This window comes from Phoenix dactylifera, chromosome 13 (assembly GCF_051530095.1).
Source record: "Phoenix dactylifera cultivar Ajwa chromosome 13, Ajwa_hap1_PhDact_Kaust_v1.1, whole genome shotgun sequence".
In the NCBI taxonomy this organism is placed as follows: Eukaryota; Viridiplantae; Streptophyta; class Magnoliopsida; order Arecales; family Arecaceae; genus Phoenix; species Phoenix dactylifera.
Genome location: NC_143202.1, coordinates 18,776,978 through 18,798,977, shown reverse-complemented (window position 1 = coordinate 18,798,977; position 22,000 = coordinate 18,776,978). Strand labels below are relative to the sequence as shown.

At 41.4% G+C, this 22,000-nt stretch overlaps 1 protein-coding gene across 2 annotated transcripts; it reads right to left on the bottom strand.

Annotated features, from left to right (window-relative positions):
• Nucleotides 1–475: 475 nt before the first annotated feature.
• Nucleotides 476–20,701, bottom strand: LOC103720328 (uncharacterized). 2 transcript variants are annotated; one of them, XM_008809972.6, is made up of 9 exons: nucleotides 20,225–20,701; nucleotides 20,049–20,141; nucleotides 13,758–13,862; nucleotides 13,371–13,523; nucleotides 12,363–12,461; nucleotides 12,145–12,273; nucleotides 2,871–3,050; nucleotides 1,065–1,181; nucleotides 476–957 (listed from the first exon to the last, which is right to left on the bottom strand). In XM_008809972.6, exons 1-9 carry the CDS (start codon nucleotides 20,480–20,482, stop codon nucleotides 793–795), a joined length of 1,299 nt encoding a protein of 432 aa, XP_008808194.1. In that variant the 5' UTR covers nucleotides 20,483–20,701; the 3' UTR covers nucleotides 476–792. The 2 variants fall into 2 exon arrangements, with proteins under 2 accessions (XP_008808194.1, XP_008808195.1); XM_008809973.6 differs by having other exon boundaries at nucleotides 476–977; nucleotides 20,225–20,698.
• Between the last annotated feature and the right edge of the window lie 1,299 nt (nucleotides 20,702–22,000).

Below are 22,000 nucleotides of genomic sequence, written 5' to 3'. Positions count from 1 at the left end.
AGGTAACCGTGATTTTTATGTCATTGTGCAATTTTGATTGTCCGAATGGCATTACTCAAATCACACGACAGCCCACGTAATACTTCGGACGAACCACTCAAGAAGCTCCTTTAAAGCAGAATTAATTGATCACGGATTACAGAAGATTGGAATTTCTAGCACCCAGCATGCTCCATGTATCTTATTCAACACAATTGATAGGGCATGACCTGGAAAAAGTCACAATAGAAGTATAGTCGTGAAAATGGATATGAATATTTAGCAGTAGCACAACTGTACGTGACCTTAGCTTGTTATGTATTGTTTCCAACTGTCTACACTGGCATTATAAACATTCCAAAACCGTTTTGAGAAGTTTCAGAATCTATAATTTTTCCATCATATCTCACCGAACACCCGACGTTACCTGCCAGCAAATGTCTGCCTCCATTTTGAAGGAATGTACAACAGTAAGACTGATCAATCACACATGGACTAAGTAAATATCTTTTTCTGTTCAACAGTACTAAATGTTTCAGACCAACATAATGAATTAAAGCTGATGCAAATGCAATTTGTAGGTCCATAGCAAACCAGGTATGATCAGCAAAATCAAATTGCCCATCCTGAGAGCTTTAAGCACTAGAAATGAGAGCCAAGAAGGTGACCATCTACCTAGGGGCATCTAAAAGCCCATAACACTAAGGTGCTACTCTTTGGATGTTAATGATTATCTGAACAAGCATTTACATGGCCAGCAAATTTACACGATTCATGCATGAATACACAAAAGCCAGAATGGAAAATGGAAAGTTAGCTAGCCATTGGTCCTCGCAACTTGTTAGCAACATGTAGGAGGTGACTGATGTTCGTGGTCGGGTAATTTTGCAATAGCTTGAGATTGGCTGTAAAATCACCTGCCAAAAGCCGTCTTCGAACAAGTATCAGCATGGCACAGCATATTCGTAGTAAGGTTTCCTGCACAAAAATGTGATATTCTTAATTTTCGACCTCATTTAGAGGTCTTGTAAAAAGATCAAACATATTGATAGCAGAAATAGAGCCAAGCATCCAAAGTAGTAAACCTGCAGGCCTTCTGGATCCCCTAATAGAGTGTCCCAGATGAGAAGGCAGTCTGTGAAACTGAACTCTTGAGTCAATAGTAGCGTGATCCATCTAAATGCATAGAACTGTGGATTTACCTGCGATATGCAGACAAGAAACTATGAAAAATAGGAAATGTAGGATAATAATGACAAAATGATAATGATAGAGATCTGATAATTAAAATTAAAAGCTCACATTCTTGATTATGGACATATAAAGCTGCAAATGTCTAAGTTATCAGTAAGCTGCACAACTAAAATTTAACTGCCATTACACAGCTCCAATATCAGTAAGCTAAAATTTCAACCACAACTCATTATTTAACAAATGCAATCTCCATCTTTCAGATACTGGGAAAGCACTTTAAACCCATCTTCCAAACAGGTTTTAATGAAGCATAAGGCTTCACAGGTTCAATTAGGATCTAGGAAAAATGTCTAAAGCAAACTCTATTCTATAGAATATAAGTTGAACGAGCCATAAACATTTGTTCTGGATCATTGTTTGTACTTTGTCCGTGAGATAAAGCTGTAAGATTTAGATCAGGACTATTTGAAATTCCTCCTCAACAGTCTCTTCTAGATAACTTTCAGTCATTTTCATCCTACACCTAAATTGTTATTCTCCAGAACTAATATTTACATTTCCTCTTCAAGATAAAACTATCTACCATCATCATGGGCCAAACAATTTTAAAGCCGAATAACACGGACTTGACATGAGATGCAAGAAATGATAAAGGAGAGAAAGAGGATAGACCAAGCAATAGGGGCCTCCTAAAGGTGTGCAGCACTAAGATACACATTTGTTAGAGACCGAAGACCTGACTGACAAACTATGCATATGGCCACCATAAATAGCTATATTCTTACTGGAATACCCTCCCTACTAGAGAATCAGCTTGCTAATTACATGCAAGATTCATTCCTTGATGGTTTTATACACCCCTTATATCACAGTAGACAGATCAAGCCCCTTTCTATCAAAATCGATTAACACAATCACAACTGAAGTCTCTTTAGCAAGCAGGGAAGAGATGGCAACCAACGAAATTGACATGAGTCACAAAGATTAATAGATCCATATCAATATAACAGCTTCAGAAAGGGTCTTATAAAAAGAAGAAATCAAACACTTCTCCACATAAAAATGACATCATGTACTCAAGTCAAATCAGGAAAAAAAAATTATGTTCAAAACCAAAGCCACTCAAGTACTTCCCCATGCGGGAACCCCACCCCCAATTTCTTGATATAGTGAAGAAAGTTCCTGGTCACTGGACATATGAAATTAAGCTATGTCTTAAACTTACTAAAACTGTTGATCCTCCACACAAACTGTTGTTGATCCTCCGCACAAACTAAAAAAGCCACAAGAGTGAAGCTATACCTTACAAGTTTCTCTTTAAATAAGACACAATCAGCTTTGTTGATCTTCAGCTTACTAATACTATTTAAGCTTTTCATTAAAAAAATAGTGAAATTAGTACCACAAGCAGAAAGCCAACTGACAGGACATCTTTTATTTATAATCATTTTTTGATATGTAAACTGAAGACAGTTCCTCATGCTCACAAAACTCCACCACTCCTGTTAGTAAGAACTCATCATTTCAAATAGAAAATGCAAGACACAGCTTGCACTGCTAGAATAATCATTACAGATGCTAATCAAGGAATACATACATGATTCAAAAAAAGTTTCTGTAAAACACTAAAAAGAAAAAGGTACAAGGTGGAAAATACAAACATGGAAAAATATTCAAGTCTTTTCAAAAAGTCTTACTTTTGTCGTAACCTCTAAATGACGCCAAAGCTCTTCATCATGTCTTTTTAGAAGCTGTGATAATTTGGCAATTGTAGAACGTATACCAACAACACTATTGTCAAGCTGCTTGCAAAAATTATCTCTGAACCCACTCAATAACTCAACAAAACAAAAGAATGTGTCTGCTTCTGCATAGACCTGCACATGTGACAAAATAGTAAAGCTAGTTAGCGAAACAAATGGGTAGTAAAAATAATAATGTGGAGTTGTATAAACCAAATTCTTCCAAATTCATATTTCAGTGTATAAATTTAATGTTGTGTCCCTTCAGAAATTTACAATTACATTCGTGCATATGGGGAGCGATGTATATTGCTTACAATTTCTTTAGATGGGTGAAAAATAATCCTTATGAGGGACCTTCTTGAGAGACCAACATCATCTCAGTCTCACATCTCAACTACGTATGTTTCAAAAGTCAAGGCAAACCAAGCATGGCTAAATTGGTATCACCAAAGAAATTCAGAAAGAATTATTTTTCCCAGGCAACAATTTCTTTGAATGTAAATTTAAGCCCAAAATGTTTGAAAAAAGAACTATTACAATTCATCAACAATATTCCTAAGAGTTAATTTAGCGTCCAGCTACAAAATTAGGATACAAGTTTGCATCACATTAAAGTATTTAAGTAAGACTTGAAGTTCCAGTTGGATTACCAAAAGATAGCAACTTCCGTGGTTAATAAGATAATTTGTTTGGGTATTGTTTAAATGGTTCATATGTGAATATATTAGCAATATTGACAGTTAGTCGTAAGAAAATTATAAATTACATGGTTTTTATATGTTAGTCATTCCCCTTGAGTTTCAGTGATAAATAGTAGAGCATTTTCCCCTTCTAAATCATGGTTTGGATCCTTTATGTGGATTTTTCCCATACCCGAATCAGATTTGGCAGCCTCAAGCACTTTCAATTGACCATAACTCAATCAGTATCATGTGCTCCAGATTGACACCGGATGCGCAGAACATGCCCTTTCAACATGCGTACATGAGCTACATTGTAAAACATAGGAACACATTATGATCACTGAATGAAGGATAGGTTTGGCGATATAGAAATGGATGGAGTCATCATTGCTTGATTACAAATTCTTTCTGCTGCCTTATTTCAGGGATTGTTTCTACATATTAACGTGGCTTCTTCATATTGATTAAGTCTTCCTCCATATTTGATACATGCCTTAATGTAATAGGTTTACTGTGCAACTTTTTTGAAGCAACGATTAACATAAAACAAATTAAATTCTGGTTCTCTTTTGGCTTCACCCCCTATGATCCCATCTTTTAACTTATTTCATCATGATGTTTTTCTATTGCAAAAAATAAGAAAATAATCAATCACTGCTGCATTGTCAAGGCTATGACTCTTTCAGCTGTGAATATTCCTTCATAAACACCTTCAATTTGTTAATCATAGCAAGACCATGTCCCTAATTTGATTGTCCTATCTAAGGTCCGCCATCTCGGTATTGAGCTCCGTAGCAATACTATTCTATTACAGTGCAGTACACGGTATAGTACGAGACAACGAGGCATACCAAATGTTGATACGGTACGAGACTGTGTACTAGTTTGGTATCAGTACGATATGGTACGTCTGGTATGACACAGTGCTGACCAATACAACAAATCTTGATTCTATCCATTCTGAACATAGAAGTGGGTGCAAGATCCAAATATCATAAGAACGGAACAGTAGCATCAGTATCGTACTGCTTCAACCATATCGATATGAAACTGGAACCAGCATAGGTATCGGGATGCCGAAACACATGAAATAAGGGTGTGGTGGTGTCAAAAGAGGCGACAAGACGATATTAGAGAAGGAAGCAACAATAGTGTAGTGTTGTAGGTGGTGGAGCAACAACTCTAGCATAGCAATTCGTGGTTAGGACCACTCTGCCATCGCCTCCCACCTCCAAGTTGAGCAGGGGAAGGCAACAGTTGCATGAGGACAAGGGGAGAGGGAGAGAGAGAGGAGAGATAGAGAGCGACAATAAGAGCTGAGAGGGAAAGCGAGGAGGTGAGGGTCAGTGGAGGGAGGATCCCATGAAGCCATTGGTAGAGCCAAGGAGGATTGCCTGCAGGAGGAGCTGAGATGGGAGGAGGTGTCGAGGAGGTGCAACAGAAAGAAGAGGAATTGAGTGGGAGGGAGAGAGAATATGTGGGTCTTGGGGTGTGGGAGGCGGCTAAGGTTAAGAACCCATTATCCCAACCTTCTCATCCCTTATTTGATTATTCAATGGCTCAAATGCACACCTAAAAACAATTTGCTTGAGGAAGAAAATACATGAGCCTCATCATATTCACTCAAACATTTGCCTCAGGACAGACCAGTACACAACATGTATTGTGAGCTGGTAGGAGATGGACACATATATACCGTTCCGTGGAAAATTGGTACCACCCTCGGAACTAGTTTTAAAACCTCTAGGAGATCTTAGAATGCATCTTTTGGCTCTCCTTTAGTTTCTTTTGTGGAACCTTGTCCTTCAACTTCTTTTGCCATAGAGGTTTCTAGTTTATTGATATTAGCAATAATTGCGAACTATTTTGTCATCAAGTTGAAGGATGCAATGGGTCCATAGGAAATTTTGAGTTGTTGAATATACTGAAGATAAATACATTGATCAGTCCACACCAAACAAGCATATAGGTTGTATTAGCGTGCATTCAATTATCCACATCCAAGCTGTCATATCACAACTAACAATAGCAAGCAAGTTTATTAAGATTCTTGTGCTCTCATTGATCTTCTCATTTTTTACCTTCTCTTCCAAATGCTCTTTGAAAATCTGGTCAACCAAAAGAGGAGGATCCTGTAAGATCCTTACATCTAAAGAAGTGACTTGTTTGCTCAAGCAATTGATTTAGTTGCTCAAACTCCATTGGTTCTTTATTTTTACAAGCATCTCATCACATTTCATGCCCACAAAAGATTTTTCTTCTTCCATTGACCAGGTGAAAGTCCCAAGTTTAGCTCTATACTAGAATTGATAAAAGAAACAACTTGGGAAGGTCTGATTTCGTTAGATTCTTAAGATATTTTTCCGCTTCTATCAGCTTGATGCTTCAGTTTTTTAACAGTATCTCATTGAAATGCATGTCTGCACAAGATTTTTCTGCTTCTATTGGCCATGGTTAAAGATACAAGTTTAGCTCTAGAATTCATAAAGCAAAGACTTGGGTACAAGGTACGCTGTACTAGCCCGAACTGGGTGGTACAGGGCATACCGTATCGGTCCGGTACCGGTATCCGGTACGGGTGGCATACCGAAACTTGGTACGCAAAAAAAAATTCCATACCGTACCATGCTGATGCTGTGCTAGTGTGGCACCGGTACAAATTCCAGTACCGAGACGGCGAATCTTGCTTGGGTAGGTCTAAATTGGTTATATTTAGACTTGGGCATCGGGCTGTGCCGGGCCTGCCCGCCCACCGGGCCAGAGGGCTAAACGGGCCGTGCCTGGCCCGTTTGGACCCGTTGCGGGCCGTGCCTGGCACGGCCCGTCTGGAGAGGGGGGGAGAAAAATAGCCGTTTCCAACGGCTATTTTAGGAAATTTCCAAAAATGCCCCTCCCAACAGTCCAAAAACGGCTAAATTGAGGGGTATTTTGGAAAAAAAAATTTTGGGCTTCTATAAATAGCCCTTTCCTTCCTCATTCTCACCACACCAAACCAACTATTCTCTCCTTCTCTACTACTATTATTTCTCTCTTCTAAAGTGCTCTTCTAGCAATTTAATTTTTAGTTTGCATTTAGCAAGTGTTCAAGTGCTACACAAGAGGAGGTTCCTGTTGAGAAGAGGTCACTCCTGTTGAGAGCACAAGAGGAAGCTCAGAATCTCGGCTCTGCCTCTGCCCTCCGACCCTCTACTCAATTCCTCCTTGTGGTTAGTTTTTATTTTTTGAATTCATCAATTTAGATATGTCATCTTTTGAGGAAAGTCATTTTGGCATTCCTCCTGTTTCTGAGGGAGAAGAAACTAATCCCCAACCCCATGTTCCTAGTTCCTTTAGAACTAGTGAACCGAGTGAAGATCAAACCTCTTCTCGTAAGAGGACTAGTGCTGTATGGAATGAATTTGATAGAGTTATGGTTGATGGAGTCTGGAAAGCTAAATGTAAAAAATGTGCCAAACTTTATAGTTGTAGTAGTAGTGGGGGAACAGGGCATTTAAAAAGACATCAAGAGAGTCATATGATGCATGATTCTCATGCTCAAACTCAAAGTACCCTTAATATACAAGGGGGATTACTTGTAGGTAATTTTGCATATAATCAAGAAAATCAAAGAAAAGCACTTGTAAAATGGATAGTTAAGGATGAATTACCTTTTAGTTTATGTGAATTTTTTAATTTTGAAGAATATGTTCAATTAAACCTACAACCTGCTTACAAAAGAACTAGTAGACGTACATTTAGAAGAGTAGCTATGACTAACTTTTTAGCAATGAGACAAAGTTTAATTGAAACACTTTCTACTTTAAATGTAAAAAATTCATTAACTTCTGATATTTGGTCAGCATCTGTAGGTAGTAATTGTTTTATTGCCATTACTGCTCATTATATTGATAATGATTGGCAATTAAATAAACGTATTCTTGCTTTTCGTGCTTTTGATTTTCCACATTCTGGGCAACAAATTTCAAATGTCATTTATCAAACTGCATGTTCATATAATATTAATGATAAAATTATGTCTATTACTTTTGATAATGCATCTAATAATAATTCTGCTGTTACATTATTAAAAGACTCATTGCATCCCATGTTAGATGAAAATTTATTGCATATTAGATGTGCATGTCATATCTTAAATCTTTCTGTTCAAGCTGGCATGGGCATGATTCAAGATGTGATTTCAAAAATTAGAAATGCAGTTTCTTTTATTCATGCTTCAAGATCAAGACTTCAAGAATTTAAGGAACTATGTATAAATCATGGTAAATGTTTTAAAAAATTTAAACTTGATGTAATTACTCGTTGGAACTCAACATATAGCATGATACATGATGCATACCCATATAAAAACTTATTAAGTGCATATATTAATGATCGTGGATTAGGCTTTATATTGACTGAAACTGATTGGAATAAAGAAAAAATTTTGGAAGATTTTTTGCTTAGTTTTTATAATGCTACCAATGTTCTTTCTGGTATTTATTATCCAACTTCATGTTCATTTTTACAGCAAGCATATATAATTAGTCAAAAATTTGTAGAACATAGATATGATAATGTTTTAATGCCTATTATTGACCAAATGGAATCTAAATGGAATGAGTATTGGGACAAGATATGTCCTATGCATAACTTAGCTGCTGTATTTGATCCAAGAGTTAAATTGAATGGCGTGCTAATTTTACTTGATGCATACTGTGAAAATATGATTAAAGATCCTGAACCTGCTAAAAATGAGGTAAAACAACTTCTTTATGATATTTATGCTATATATGATGAAAAAATTCGTGGATCTAGATTTTCCGTACAAAGCTCTATTTCTTCTTCTAGTAGTTCTCGTTCGTCATCTATTTTTTCATTCACTGCACAGAGAAAACACACACATGCTTCAAGTTTATCTTCATCTTCTTCATCTTTAAGTAGTGAACTAGAATTTTATTTACGAAATGATCTTCATTCTGCATATGATGAAAATCAAATAGAGAATCTAGATGTATTATCTTGGTGGAAGAGTGTTAAAAATCAATATCCTGTTATGTCTGCAATTGCACGCGATATTTTAGCTGTGCCGATGTCCACGGTAGCATCGGAATCCGCTTTTAGTGCAGGTCGGCGTGTTCTTGACGAAAAGAGAAGTAGGATGACGGACGAAACGGTTGAGATGCTTCTCTGCTTCAAAGATTGGTTGGATGCTGAGGCAAGACTTCAAGATAAAGGTGGACATAATACAACATCCTCTGATGATGATGATACAAACACTACTGAAGAGTGAATACTGATTCACTGATGATTAGTAAGATTTCTTAATTTTTTATAATTGTACATTTTTATTTTTTTAATTGTTAAAGTGAGTCATCTCTATTTTTTCTCCTTTCTTATTGTATTCTGGAGGTCAGACCAAGGTCCAAACCTCCCTTCATGTACCATTTTGATTTAAATTAATAAACTGGTAGGGGTCTATGCCAAACCCCCCACCATTAAGGTGGCTTTATATTAATAAATCCTTAGTTTTCAATATTTATTAATTTATTAAAAAAATTTATGAAGCATTAATTTTTATGGAGACGGGCCGTGCCTGGCCCGGCCCAGGCCCGGACCGGGCCAGGCCCGCGGGCCAGCCCGGCCCAGGCCCTTATGGGCCGTGCCGGGCTGGCCCGCGGGCCGTGCCGTGCTTGGCCCGCGGGCCAAGAGCGGGCCGTGCCGGCCCAGGCCCGAAGCGGGCCGTGCCGGGCTCGGCCCGCGGGCCAGAAACCTGTGACCCAGCATAGCCCCCTTGAATGGGCCGTGCCAGACACGGCCCGGTACTGTAGCTAGCGGGCCGTGCCAGGCACAGCCCGCTTCGTGTCGGGCCGTGGGTGGCCCGGCCCAGTGCCCAAGTATAGTTATATTCTTAAGATACAAAGTATCACATATAATTTCAGGTTTAGGCTCAAAAGAAACTAGTTTAGGTTAAAGATTGAAGACAAGGATAAGACTAGTAATATAGAATAAAGTCAATATACTTTCAGCTTGCTGGTTTGAAACAATAGAAAGAATATTAACCTTAAATCATATAGATAAAGGAGAAGTGCAGTTCTATGATTGATGAGAACAAATGAAGAAAAAAATCTATAAAATTACAGCAACAACTGGGAGCAATATGTCATCAATAGTCTTAAAAAAAGCCTAGCCAGCAATATGGCATCATGAAATAGATACGAAAGTATCTGAAAATTGTTATCTAACAAGAAAAGAAAAGAAAAGTACAATGGAAGACATCCACATGTAACTCCCTAGTGTAGCCACTTACATGTTTAGACTCTTTTCCACTTCCCTCATATTCTTGAACTTAAAAGAAACCCATATAGTAGGACCAATTGAAGTAAGCAAATAAATAGTTCATCCACTAAATGGGACCAGGGGCGGCCCAATACGTTTAGAGGCCTAAGGCGAATTCAGTGAGTGAGGCCTTTTTTTTTTAAATAATAAAAATATATTTAATAAGTACAAAATACTTAAAAAAAATGATATGGAAATAGATAGCTATCAAGTACACTATTTCAACAAAGATGCATGAATCTAACAAAAATAGACAAAAAAAGAAAAGTACAATGGAAGACATCCACATGTAACTCCCTAGTGTAGCCACTTAAGAAAAGAAAAGAAAAGTACAATGGAAGACATCCATATGTAACTCCCTAGTGTAGCCACTTACATGTTTAGACTCTTTTCCACTTCCCTCATATTCTTGAACTTAAAGAAACCCATATAGTAGGACCAACTGAAGTAAGCAAATAAATAGTTCATCCACTAAATGGGACCAGGGGCGGCCCAATACGTTTAGAGGCCTAAGACGAATTCAGTGAGTGAGGCCTTTTTTTATTAAATAATAAAAATATATTTAATAAGTACAAAATACTTAAAAAAAATGATATGGAAATAGATAGCTATCAAGTACACTATTTCAACAAAGATGCATGAATCTAACAAAAATAGACAAAAAACTTCTACAGTTTAATATAATTCTTAAATGGAAGCACGAAAAAGTAATTACTCTAAAAGAAGGGCCATGAAACTGATTAAATAACTGAGATAATGCTTGGCAATACTGTTTACCATATCAAGCAAGAGCCGAATAGGAAAAGGTTATCCCATGGCATTTCATGGTCAAGGTAAAGGAAAGAATTTGTCCAGAAAGGGACCTCTCTATAAGAGAAAGTAGGGGCATTATAGGAAATTCACTCCATCTAATTAATAAAAGTCCCATCCTACCATCTCTCCCGTTCGAGTACCCAAGCAGCAACTGCAACATCACAGCACAGCAGCCATTCAACCGCCCCCTCTCCCTCCTTTTCTCTCTCTACCACCCAAGAGGGGAGAAGAAACAGAGAGGAGAAAATTAAAAAGAAGACTCGTAGGCCTGGAAACTCTCCACCTCCCTTCCATCAAGGGGGAAGACTCGTAGCCAGCTCCTGTTCCTGTTTTATATGGGGCCTTTGCTTCCTTTTGGTCTATGGTTAGACACAGAAAACAGGGCAGGGAACCTCCCCCCCTCTCAATCTCTCTCTCTCTCTCAATCTCAATCTCTTTATCTCCTCTCCTCTCTTTTTTTTATCGCAAGTCAGTGCCTTTTTGCCTTCTCCTTCCTTCTGTGGTTATCTTCTCTTTGCCTCCCGGAGCCCTTCCTTTGGGCCGAGGCGGTCGCCGGCTCGGGCCGGCCCTGAATGGGACCCCCATTTAGAAAAATATTACCCTATAACTTAGAAGGCATAAAAATGTACCCATCCTAGAGTAGCACAAAATATCAATCTAAAATAACAAAATAACATATATATTCAATACAACTAAACTATCCTAACGCCTTGCTTCTATTGCTAGTCATATTCATGCCCAATGGGAGTCTTAATACATAACTAAGATCCACCTAAAGCTTCTATCTTGTAGCTTACTCAGACTATAGAAGTCTCATCTGCCTATTCTGTACGATCTCTGTTTCCTTTCTTCATTCCAAATAACTTAATCTTCCTTCTTTTTACTTGATATACACAAGCAGCCCTCAACAGAAGGAAGGTAAAATCCAGCAAATTTTGAAGTAGAAAGGAGTGGGATGCTTTCTAGATTAATTACAGAAGTTTAAACAGTCAGTTCTGTAGGCTTCAACTTCAGCAGAAACTATTAAATCCTCAAAGTTTCTTTCTTAAAAAGTAATGTGGTGTGAAAAACAAAATAAACCTCATGCAATTTAATAATGTTACATGCATATTAAAATATCAGAAACAAGCACCAAACCACAGTAAAGAAAACCCTCTTAAAATTCATCTATCATGATCAAGGTTTGCAATCCCGGTATTGAACCCCATGTACCATGCGGATAAAATGTTGGTATGCCCAGTATAGGGGTCAGTTCAGCATACTGGAACTCAGTATGCCCTCCATACCAAGTCTAGATTCGGTATTGGTGCGATACCATACGCTCAGTACGAGGTGGTATGTAAACACAATTTCTAGAAAAAACAAAAGAAGTAAAGGCACTTTAAACAAATTGGTACCAATATTAGATTCCTTACAGCATTATTCTCATCTGGATCATTCCTGAGTACATAGAAGAGTGGTGCTAGAACTTCATTCATCCCTTGCACATATCTTATACCAGGATTTAGTTTCGCAAAGACAGTAAGTATGCGCCTCAAAGCCTCCTGAAAACATGACAAAGAATACAATCAGCCCAGTGCAGCTGATATATCAAAAATGGAATGCACATGATACAAAGAGAGAAAAAGCTCACCTGATTTGACTTTGCAAAGGAAGAGTCCCCAGAGAAAAACAGCATGTCTGGATGTGTACGCTTTACATCCCGATCAATCTGTTCTATGATCTCTGTGTCCTGAGCAGATAAACATTGTTAATCGATTTGGCAATGTGTCAGCACTTGAATGAAAAGACACCTAGATAACTGTAAACAACATACAACTTTTAGAAAGATCCCTGTTCCGTGTCTAATGCCCCAATATTTAGTACTATATGTGACTTCAAGCTAGAAATAGCCCTGATGATAGACTTCAGATGGAGGCATCCATCCAGTTTTTTTTATCAAAGATTTTGGTAAATGTGATGATGTGATGATATATATATACATATATATATATATATATATATACACATTATATATATATATTTAGTATTTTTTTCTCAGATCCGTTTAGTGTTCTACTGTTCTGTTATAGACTTTCTTACTAAAGCCACCCCTTTTCACATTCCCAAACCTTGTTACAATATCCAATTCACTCCCTTGATTTTCAGTCCATGATTCTTACTAAACAGAAAACTGATGGGTCTACAGCATGATGTGCAATGGTACTTACTAGCAAAGTCACCATGCTAAACATGTTGGTGCTGCATAGACAAATTGGATTGCTGTTTTCATGATAATAATTCTTTGACTTGCTTGAAACTAGAAAACTGGTTTTTCAGAAAATGCTGTCAGGTAAAAGTTAGGAGGCATGAGATCTTTAAGTTAGATGACAGCATATACTTTATTTCCTAGTAGAGCCTGATTATCTGTTCAGAAAGCTGAGAACAAAATGAGGAAAAGAAATGTGTATTATGAAGTTAATGCGACACATGGAAAAATTGAATTAGATTACACAAAAACATGTCACAAATCACAATACTCTGTTAACGCATGAAAAGAACAATTTGTTTTACTTGTTTGGTTTATAACGTAATGGTATTCTAATAAAATGGAGCACAGTTATATACAGATCACAAGTTACATTCAATCTCAAAGCAGTACCTGGAAGTATTGATTCCAAATGCTGGTCTTCCCAAGGCTCAGAGGATGTTCCCCATCAGTAATTTCTGACCTCTGGAGCAAGCCACTTCCTTTGCAATTAAACTCTTCAGTTTTGGAACCAGCTGATTCCTCCAATCTTCGTGTGATTTCTGACTGACTAGCAACGAAAGCTTTCAGAGGCCATTGAATGGAATGGTAAAAAACAAGCACATAAACAACCATATTAAATGTATATATGTTACATGTTCTTCTATAGTTGGATATCCTTCACTTACTGTGTAAATACATGCACATTGGCTTGAATGCCATATTTTACATTAATGATTACCATTCAAAATGCTAGATGAAAAATAACCACTGGTAATGAAAACACTCTAGAGAACTTACAGGATTTAACAGAAGCTCATCTTTGAAAGCATTGTATTGAGAACGTTTCTTATCCAATTCATGTGCCCATAGTGTCCGATCATGGGGCAAATACCCCAAGAGGAGCTGCTCGCTACCAAAAAAAATTAAATTAATTTTCAATGAGGAGAAAAGTTCAAAAACAAAGGCATATGGATTTTATCTTTACTCAGGACTCCCAAAATTGCCATGTCACTACAGCAGCACTTTAAAGGTAAATTAGTGCTACTATTTTGCTTATGTTTTCTTTTTATGTCTAATGTTTAAGTCAGAATCTCATAACTAAAAAAGGTGGTGCAGTATGGGAGCAGCCAAGGGACCCCAAAATGCTTAAGTAGCAGATAGGTGCATAGGCAAATGCTCAGATGGCTTGTATTACAAATGAATAAAAAGTAACTTAAATTTTATATGTATAGAAAACGACTGTAAATTTATTAATAACATAGGGGCAAAAGAATAAACAAATGACATTAAAGAAACACTTGTACCAATATTTAAAACCCGCTTATCGTATGTAACTAGTAAACTAACAAATTTCTCCTACAAATCATACAATAATAAGACCATTCAAAAAAATTCTAACAAATTCAAGTATGTCGATCTGATAAGCAACTCTAGAGATGATGAAAGGTTGGAAATATAGTAAAAGATAATGATGCTTGAAAGTTCTAAGTGCAATGGTTTCACACCAATAAAGAAGATGATATTTGGTGTTGTAATCCACCCATGTGATGCCTAATATAGTAATACTCCAATCTGCCTCAACCAAACATCCAAGCCGTTCTAAAGATAATGCATATTATGACTGACTGAGATCTAAACATGCTGTTTGGGCACATGTTAAGTGGCAAGTAGATATACAAGGGTCACATTGGTGGCTGGGCGCTAAGCAAGTGGATAGAAGGGCCTGTCTGGATGCAATCAAATCCCATGGTTTTCTATGGGATTAAAGCATTTCGATGGAAATCCTAACCCTTATGGGAATACAATCCTTCAAGGTTGCTATTTGGATAAGATTATAAGAGGTTCAAAAAAATCAGGAAAAGAAAGAGATTCTATAGGGAAAGAAAATCCACTTGTTTTGGGTTTTTTTCTAACCCATGCGTTGTGAGTGAAGTCCAACACTCGGTCCCTGCACCCCATCTCCCCACCAAAAAAAAAAAAACCCACCCACCACAAAGGTTGGAATCAAGATGAGTTGAAGAAGGATGGCAAAGAAGAAACAAGATTATAAAAGGAAGATGAAGAAGATATGCCTGGGTTATTAACATGCAGATGGATCTGCCATGACGCTTTTATTAGGTTTGTTTTCTTTTGGGGTGTTTATTTCTCTTATATTTGGGAATTGGGACACTACAATCATGTTTTACAGTATGGGTTCGGTAATTAGAAGAGGTGCTTGAGTTTTGTTAAAATGAAAATAATTTTTTTCTCATCTTCATTGCTTTCCTTCTGCAACAAAGAAGATTGGATGCTATTCTCTTGTTTGGCAGCCTTGACACACTAGATTGCAACAATGTTGTTATACATGGATTCAGATATTCAATATTATAAACTTTCTTTAGGTGTATTCCTTAACCATTTAAAAAAGAAATTCTTATGTATTTTGCTACAATCAGCCAAACAGCAGTACAAAAAAAAAAAAAAAAACAAGGTTAGGTTTTTTCTTTTTCTCCTATAGCATCATTTTCTTCTTACATTTTTTCAATCCTTGGGTAATTTTGGCCCAAATATCTAAACAAGCCCTAAATGTTATGTTAAAGCCAAAACATAAGATCCCAAATTTAACTATAAATCTTGATTTCATAACAAATATGGAGTTAAATATGAAACTGACTTAAAGAGGCATCAAAATCTCAACATGTACTTAACAGGTGCCCTCATGCATAAAGATATAGTAACAACACTTTCATACAATTAAAATAAGAAGTATTCATGATCTTTTGATTGGCCAAATGATTTTCCAGTAATTGTACCAATCAAGAATTATACAAAGATTCATGATTTCATGATTAACTCACGAATCATTCAAGACTCAAGGTTGCTTGAGGATTACAATTAACAAGGCACGTGCCGCTTTTGGTTGCCGTGGTGTTTTTATTCTTTGATAATCTTGCCACCCCCATGCTTGTTTTCAAGTGAATAAGTAGACCAACATAGCTGTTGGGGGGAAAAATGGACCACCCACAAATTAAAGCACCCAAATCAGAAGGCTGCCGAGCTCAGAAGACCGAGCTCATGCAAGCCGAGCCGAGCTCAGAAGGCCGAGCCGAGCTCATGCAAGCCGAGCTCAAAAGGCTGCCGAGCTCATCCAGGCTGCCGAGCTCAGAAGACCGAGCTCATGCAAGCCGAGCCCAGAAGGCTGCCAAGCACAGAAGGTTGCCGAGCTCATCCAGGCTGCCGAGCTCAGAAGACCGAGCTCATGCAGGCCGAGCCGAGCTCAGAAGGCCGAGCCGAGCTCATGCAAGCCGAGCTCAGAAGGCTGCTAAGCCCAGAAGGCTGTCAAGCACAGAAGGCTGCCGAGCTCAGAAGACTGCCGAGCTTATCCAGGCTGCCGAGCTCAGAAGACCGAGCTCATGCAGGCTGAGCCGAGCTCAGAAGGCCGAGCCGAGCTCAGAAGGCTGCCAAGCTCAGAAGGCCGAGCTGACCTCAGAAGAGCCGAGCTCAGAAGGCCGAGCCGAGCTCAGAAGGCTGCCAAGCTCAGAAGGCCGAGCTGACCTCAGAAGGCCGACCTCGTCGTCCACATGCTGCGGCCATGCCCTGCAGCAGCCTCACGTTACCATGCTTTACTTGCCGGCCACGCCACGACTATCAACCAGGGACCATACCCTGCTACGGCCGTCAACGTCTCACCATTCCGAAGAATGTACTGCACTGCGCGCCACAAGCAAGCTCTGGCTACACGCCATCTCCTCCCATGATGGAAACGGGCCATCCACGGCAACTCATTACTTCCACGCCCACGTCGAATCGTGACGGTAACCCATTAATTCGTCCAGTCACATTACAGGTAACCCTGACACTCTCCCTATAAAAGGGGAGCTTCTCCCTCTAAAAAGGGAAGGGCGTCGGACTTCTAAATACAGTCCATCTCCTTCTCCAAAATTAAGCCCCCCTTTGACTTAAGCATCGGAGGGTCGGCGCCGGAAACCCCGGCCACCGGCATTTTGCAGGTCTCCCGGAGGACGCCGCCCGCCGACGGACCGCCACCTGCCATTCTCGCGCCGGAGCTCTTCCTCTTCAGCCAACGGCCGCCTCCGGGTCCAATTTCCAGCAACAGTTGGCGCTAGAGGAAGGGCCCGAGTTGCAGCCATGAAACTAAGGAGCATAGGAGTCTTTAATGCCTCTCGGCATCATGCTCCAAGCCTCGAACGCTCAGTCCAGAATTCACCACCAAGATCTCCGGTAGATCAAGTTCCACAAGTCCAACCCGAGCACTTCGACGCGCTAGTGCAGCAAGTCCAAGCGCTAACCATTGCAGTCCAAAGTCTGCAACAAGTGGAGGCCCCTCCTGTGCCGCCTCCACGGGTTCATGTTAAGCAGAGGAAGAAACTTTTTCCCGAGCTATCTCGAATCAGGCATGGCTCCCGCTGCAACGACGTATGTGGGGGCAACCAGTAAGAAGTAGTAGCCCAAGTCTCACGTCAACGAGTTGGAGGGAAAGAGAAATAAAAGCTGAGGTCTGGAGAAGGAGAGTTATGGAGCTTTAAAATGGGATTGTAAGCCTCTGTGACAAAGAGTACAGCCCCATTAAATCCCATTGTCCTTCCAAGTCTTCTGTCTTCTGGCAGCAAGTAAGAAACCAGCATATACTCCCTCCTCACCGGTGTAAGTCCTCAGGAGGGCGCCCGCGACGTTGCTCTCCTTCAAAGCGTCGCCATCACCGAAGCCCCCGCCGAGCTCATACAGGCCGAGCTGAGCTCAGAAGGCCGAGCTCATGTAGGCCGAGCCGAGCTCAGAAGGCCGAGCTCGTCATCCACATGCTGCAGCCACGACCTGCAGCAGTCTCATCCAGGCCGAGCTCATGCAGGCCGAGACCAAAAGGCCGAGCACAGAATGCCGAGCTCAGAAGGCCGCCGAGCTCTGGAGGCTGCCGAGCTCCGAAGCCCGAGCTCAGAAGCCTGAGCGCAGAATGCCTCCCCCAAAAAATCGAGCTCAGAAGGCCAATGCTGAGCCAAGTCCTGAGGGACTTTGGAGCTCGAAAGCCATCAAAATGCCTCCAAAAGGTACGAGACGTCACTTCGGCTTTAAATAATTTCAATATTCAATATATTCCCAGGTCGGAGAAGGCAAAAGCTGACCTGCAAAAATCTACATCTCCAACGTCGCCCCGATCTGAGTGGGGGCGCACGGTCGCCAACGGACAAGGTCCGTCGTCTCCGGATATCTACATCTCCAACGTCGCCCCGATCTGAGTGGGAGCGCACGGTCGCCAACGGACAAGGTCCGTCGTCTCCGGATATCTACATCTCTCTGCTGAGTCGACCACAAGCTAAAGAAGGCCACTGAGTCGACCTGAAGCACTTAGATCCAACTGCATGAGAGGTACACCCTACTTGGCACGTACATCTCCATAGACATTTGGCTATATTATAGGATGATCGACGACTGGACTACTTCCTTCGCTCGAGCCAAAAAGCAGCTCGAACTTGGAAGTCGGGGGATAGTGTTGGGAAAAAAATGGACCACCCACAAATTAAAGCACCCAAATCAGAAGGCTGCCGAGCTTATTCAGGCTACCGAGCTCAGAAGACCGAGCTCATGCAGGCCGAGCCGAGCTCAGAAGGCCGAGCCGAGCTCATGCAAGCCGAGCTCAGAAGGCTGTCGAGCACAGAAGGCTGCCGAGCTCAGAAGGCTGCCGAGCTCATGCAGGCCGAGCCGAGCTCATGCAAGCCGAGCCCAGAAGGCTGCTGAGCTCAGAAAGCTGCCGAGCTCAAAAGACCGAGCTCAGAAGGCCGAGCCTAGCTCAGAAGGCTGCCGAGCTCAGAAGGCTGCCGAGCTCATCCAGGCTGCCGAGCTCAGCAGACCGAGCTCATGCAGGCCGAGCCGAGCTCAGAGGGCCGAGCCGAGCTCAGAAGGCTGCCAAGCTCAGAAGGCCGAGCTGACCTCAGAAGGCCGACCTCGTCGTCCACATGCTGCGGCCATGCCCTGCAGCAGCCTCACCTCACCATGCTTTACTTGCCGGCCACGCCACGCCACGACATATCAACCAGGGACCATACCCTACTACGACTGTCAACGTCTCACCATTCCCAAGAATGTACTGCACTGCGCGCCACAAGCAAGCTCTGGCTACACGCCATCTCCTCCCATGATGGAAACGGGCCATCCACGGCAACTCATTACTTCCACGCCCACGTCGAATCGTGACGGTAACCCATTAATTCGTCCAGTCACATCACAGGTAACCCTGGCACTCCCCCTATAAAAGGGGAGCTTCTCCCTCTAAAAAGGGAAGGGCGTCGGACTTCTAGATACAGTCCATCTCCTTCTCTAAAATTAAGCCCCCCTCTTACTTAAGCATCGGAGGGCCGGTGCCGGAAACCCCGGCCACCGGCATTTTGCAGGTCTTCCGGAGGACGCCGCCCGCCGACGGACCGCCACTTGCCATTCTCGCGCCGGAGCTCCTCCTCCTCAGCCGACGGCCGCCCCCAGATCCAATTTCCAGCAACAATAGCAATAGTTTTATATCACTTATTCTTCATATATTTTTTTTTAACTTATCATTTAAATTATTTCCAAACTTTTGTCATGTAAACTGGCCGCCACCCCCAACTAAATGATTGATCTTTGCTATTGGCCTAACTAACACCAATCTTTTGACCATGCACGGTAACACCTATTTCCTTTTGCAGTACCTGCATGGTAAATTGGCAATGCATTCGTTTAAGAAGTACACAGTGCTACAGATTCTTATGATTTTTAATTACCATTCCATATCTATCAAGCCTCATCCCTATCATCTACATCAGCCTCATGAAGGAATTCGGAATTAGGAAAAAAATAAGTATAAACAAAGCTGAATTTTCATAATTCAAAACATCCTTGAGAATCAAATTACATTATTTAAAAATTAGCAGCATAACACAGCAGATTCTAGTTGTCAAAATGAATGAGAATATTGACCAAATGCTTGAATTGAATAGACTACAAGGGTGGGAACCCTTAACATTCATGCTTTCAAGCATAATTAACTCAGAGCGACCCTAAGATACAATCAAAACCAAATAGAAGGAAAAGAAAAACAAAGGGAAACGGGAATGGATTAAAGACCTTCCATACTGTTGGACGGATTCCAGCGCCATCAGGAATACCCTGGCACGTCAATCTTCTCAATTCCCCAAGATTTATTACCTTCTTCGACAACTAATCAACACAAACAAATCACCAAGCACAATCCAAACAAGATAAAACCAAATTCGGAGCAATAAAAGCATAGAAACCCTAACCGTGAGCTTGAACTCCGTCAGAAGCTGGGACTGGAGGGAGTCCTCCTCCGGCGGAACCCTCGACAGGCTCGGTTCCTCTCTGGTCGCTTCGGGGAGCGGCGGCGGCGGCGGAGGAGGAGGAGAAGGATCGGAGGGCGGCGGCGGAGGTCGAGGTGGCGGATCGGGGGAGGGGGTTTTGGTGGCGTATCGGGCGTCGGAGGGATGGGAGGACCAGAGCGGGCTATTGAGCCAATCAGGGACACCCTTCTTCCCCACCATTCCCGTTTCCCCACCTCGTTTCCCCGGTTCCCTCTCCTCCTCAGCACTCGTGCCGGAACGTATCGGACATTTGGAGTCTCTCTCTCGTTTGCTTACGTTTCCAGGCGGCGACGCGTTGGTAATGGCGGTTGTCGAAGGAGTGGAAGAGAGATCTAGAAGCCGGCTGGGGGACGTTTTCGTAAATTTAAACTGTGCCAGGGCCTTTGTGTGCAACGAAGGAGAGCAGAGAGAGGAGGGGAAGGGTGGTTCTATATACACCCCCCCTATTGCTCAGGACACCCCCCAAAAATTAAAAAAAAATTAAATACTCTCTACACCCCCCCCATTTGCTAAGGACACCCCTAAAAAATAAAAAATTCCTAAATTACCCCCCACCCTCCCCACCCCCTCACCTAAATTGCTCTCTACACCCCCCAAACCCCCCCCCCCACCCCGCTCTTCCCCTCCAAAACACCTCGCCAACGCCCAAAACCCCCCCGTTCCTCCTTCTCCCTCTCGTCGCCGGCATTCTCCCGATCTCCGACCACCTCGCCGGCTTCTCCCGGAACCACCTCGCCGGCTTCTTCCGAAATTTTTTTTTTTCACGGTTCGTGCTCCGTTCGGCACTGGATCGCCGAACAAAAGGCTTCTGTTCGGCTGAACAGTGCCGGACAGAAGCCTTCTGTTCGGCACTGTGCAGCCGAACAGATCTGTTCGGTTGAGGGTTGCCGAACAGAAGGCTTCTGTTCGGCACTGTTCTACCGAACAGAAGGCTTCTGTTCGGCACTGTTCAGCCGAACAGAAGCCTTTTGTTCGGCGATCCAGTGCCGAACGGAGCACGAACCGTGAAAAAAAAAAATTTCGAAACAAGGTGGAACACGTACCTTTGCGGCCGATTCTTCATCCCAAATCACTAGTTGCTTGTCCATGCTTCGAATGGGGCTTAAATCTCCTTCAAAGATCGCCTAAACGATGTAAATGGATCGAGGGGTTTAAGGGGGGTTTGAGGGGTGTTTTTTTTTTTCTTTTCAAAACGAAACGGAGGAGGAGGAAGGGGGGTGTATGAGAAAATTTCAAGGGCAATATGGTAATTACACTAAAGGTTAGTTTGGGTATTTTCTTTTTGGTTTTTGGGGGGTGTCCTTAGCAATAGGGGGGGTGTATATAGAACCACCCGGAGGGGAAGGATGGTGACGCCACAAAGGGAGCCGTAAAGCAGAGGGATGCGTATCCGACCCACGATCCGGCCCACGTTTTTTATTAGAATAAAAATTATTTTAATAAGATTTTTCACAAAAGTGAGATGAGATTTTGTTGTAAATTTTTACTTGGCTAACATGAGATAAAACATGAATATAGGCTTGCGCTCGTCAAGTTAGTTTTGCAACTGAATAAGTTACCTCAAATAGTTGTAGCCAAGGCGAAAAACTGTTTATGCACTATTTGGATCGATATGGGTTTTAATGGAAAAAAAAGGGTTATATCAAAGATATTAATTTACAGTGGTATAAATAGGTACAAAAATGATACGAGGAAAGA

Coding starts and splice junctions, on each gene's coding strand:
- LOC103720328 (XM_008809972.6), bottom strand. CDS start 20,482: ATGGTGGGGAAGAAGGGTGTCCCTGATTGGCTCAATAGCCCGCTCTGG. Junction 13,863..20,048: donor TCCGTCCAACAGTATGGAAG/GTCTTTAATCCA, acceptor GGTAGCGAGCAG/CTCCTCTTGGGGTATTTGCC. Junction 13,524..13,757: donor ATGAGCTTCTGTTAAATCCT/GTAAGTTCTCTA, acceptor GTTGCTAGTCAG/TCAGAAATCACACGAAGATT.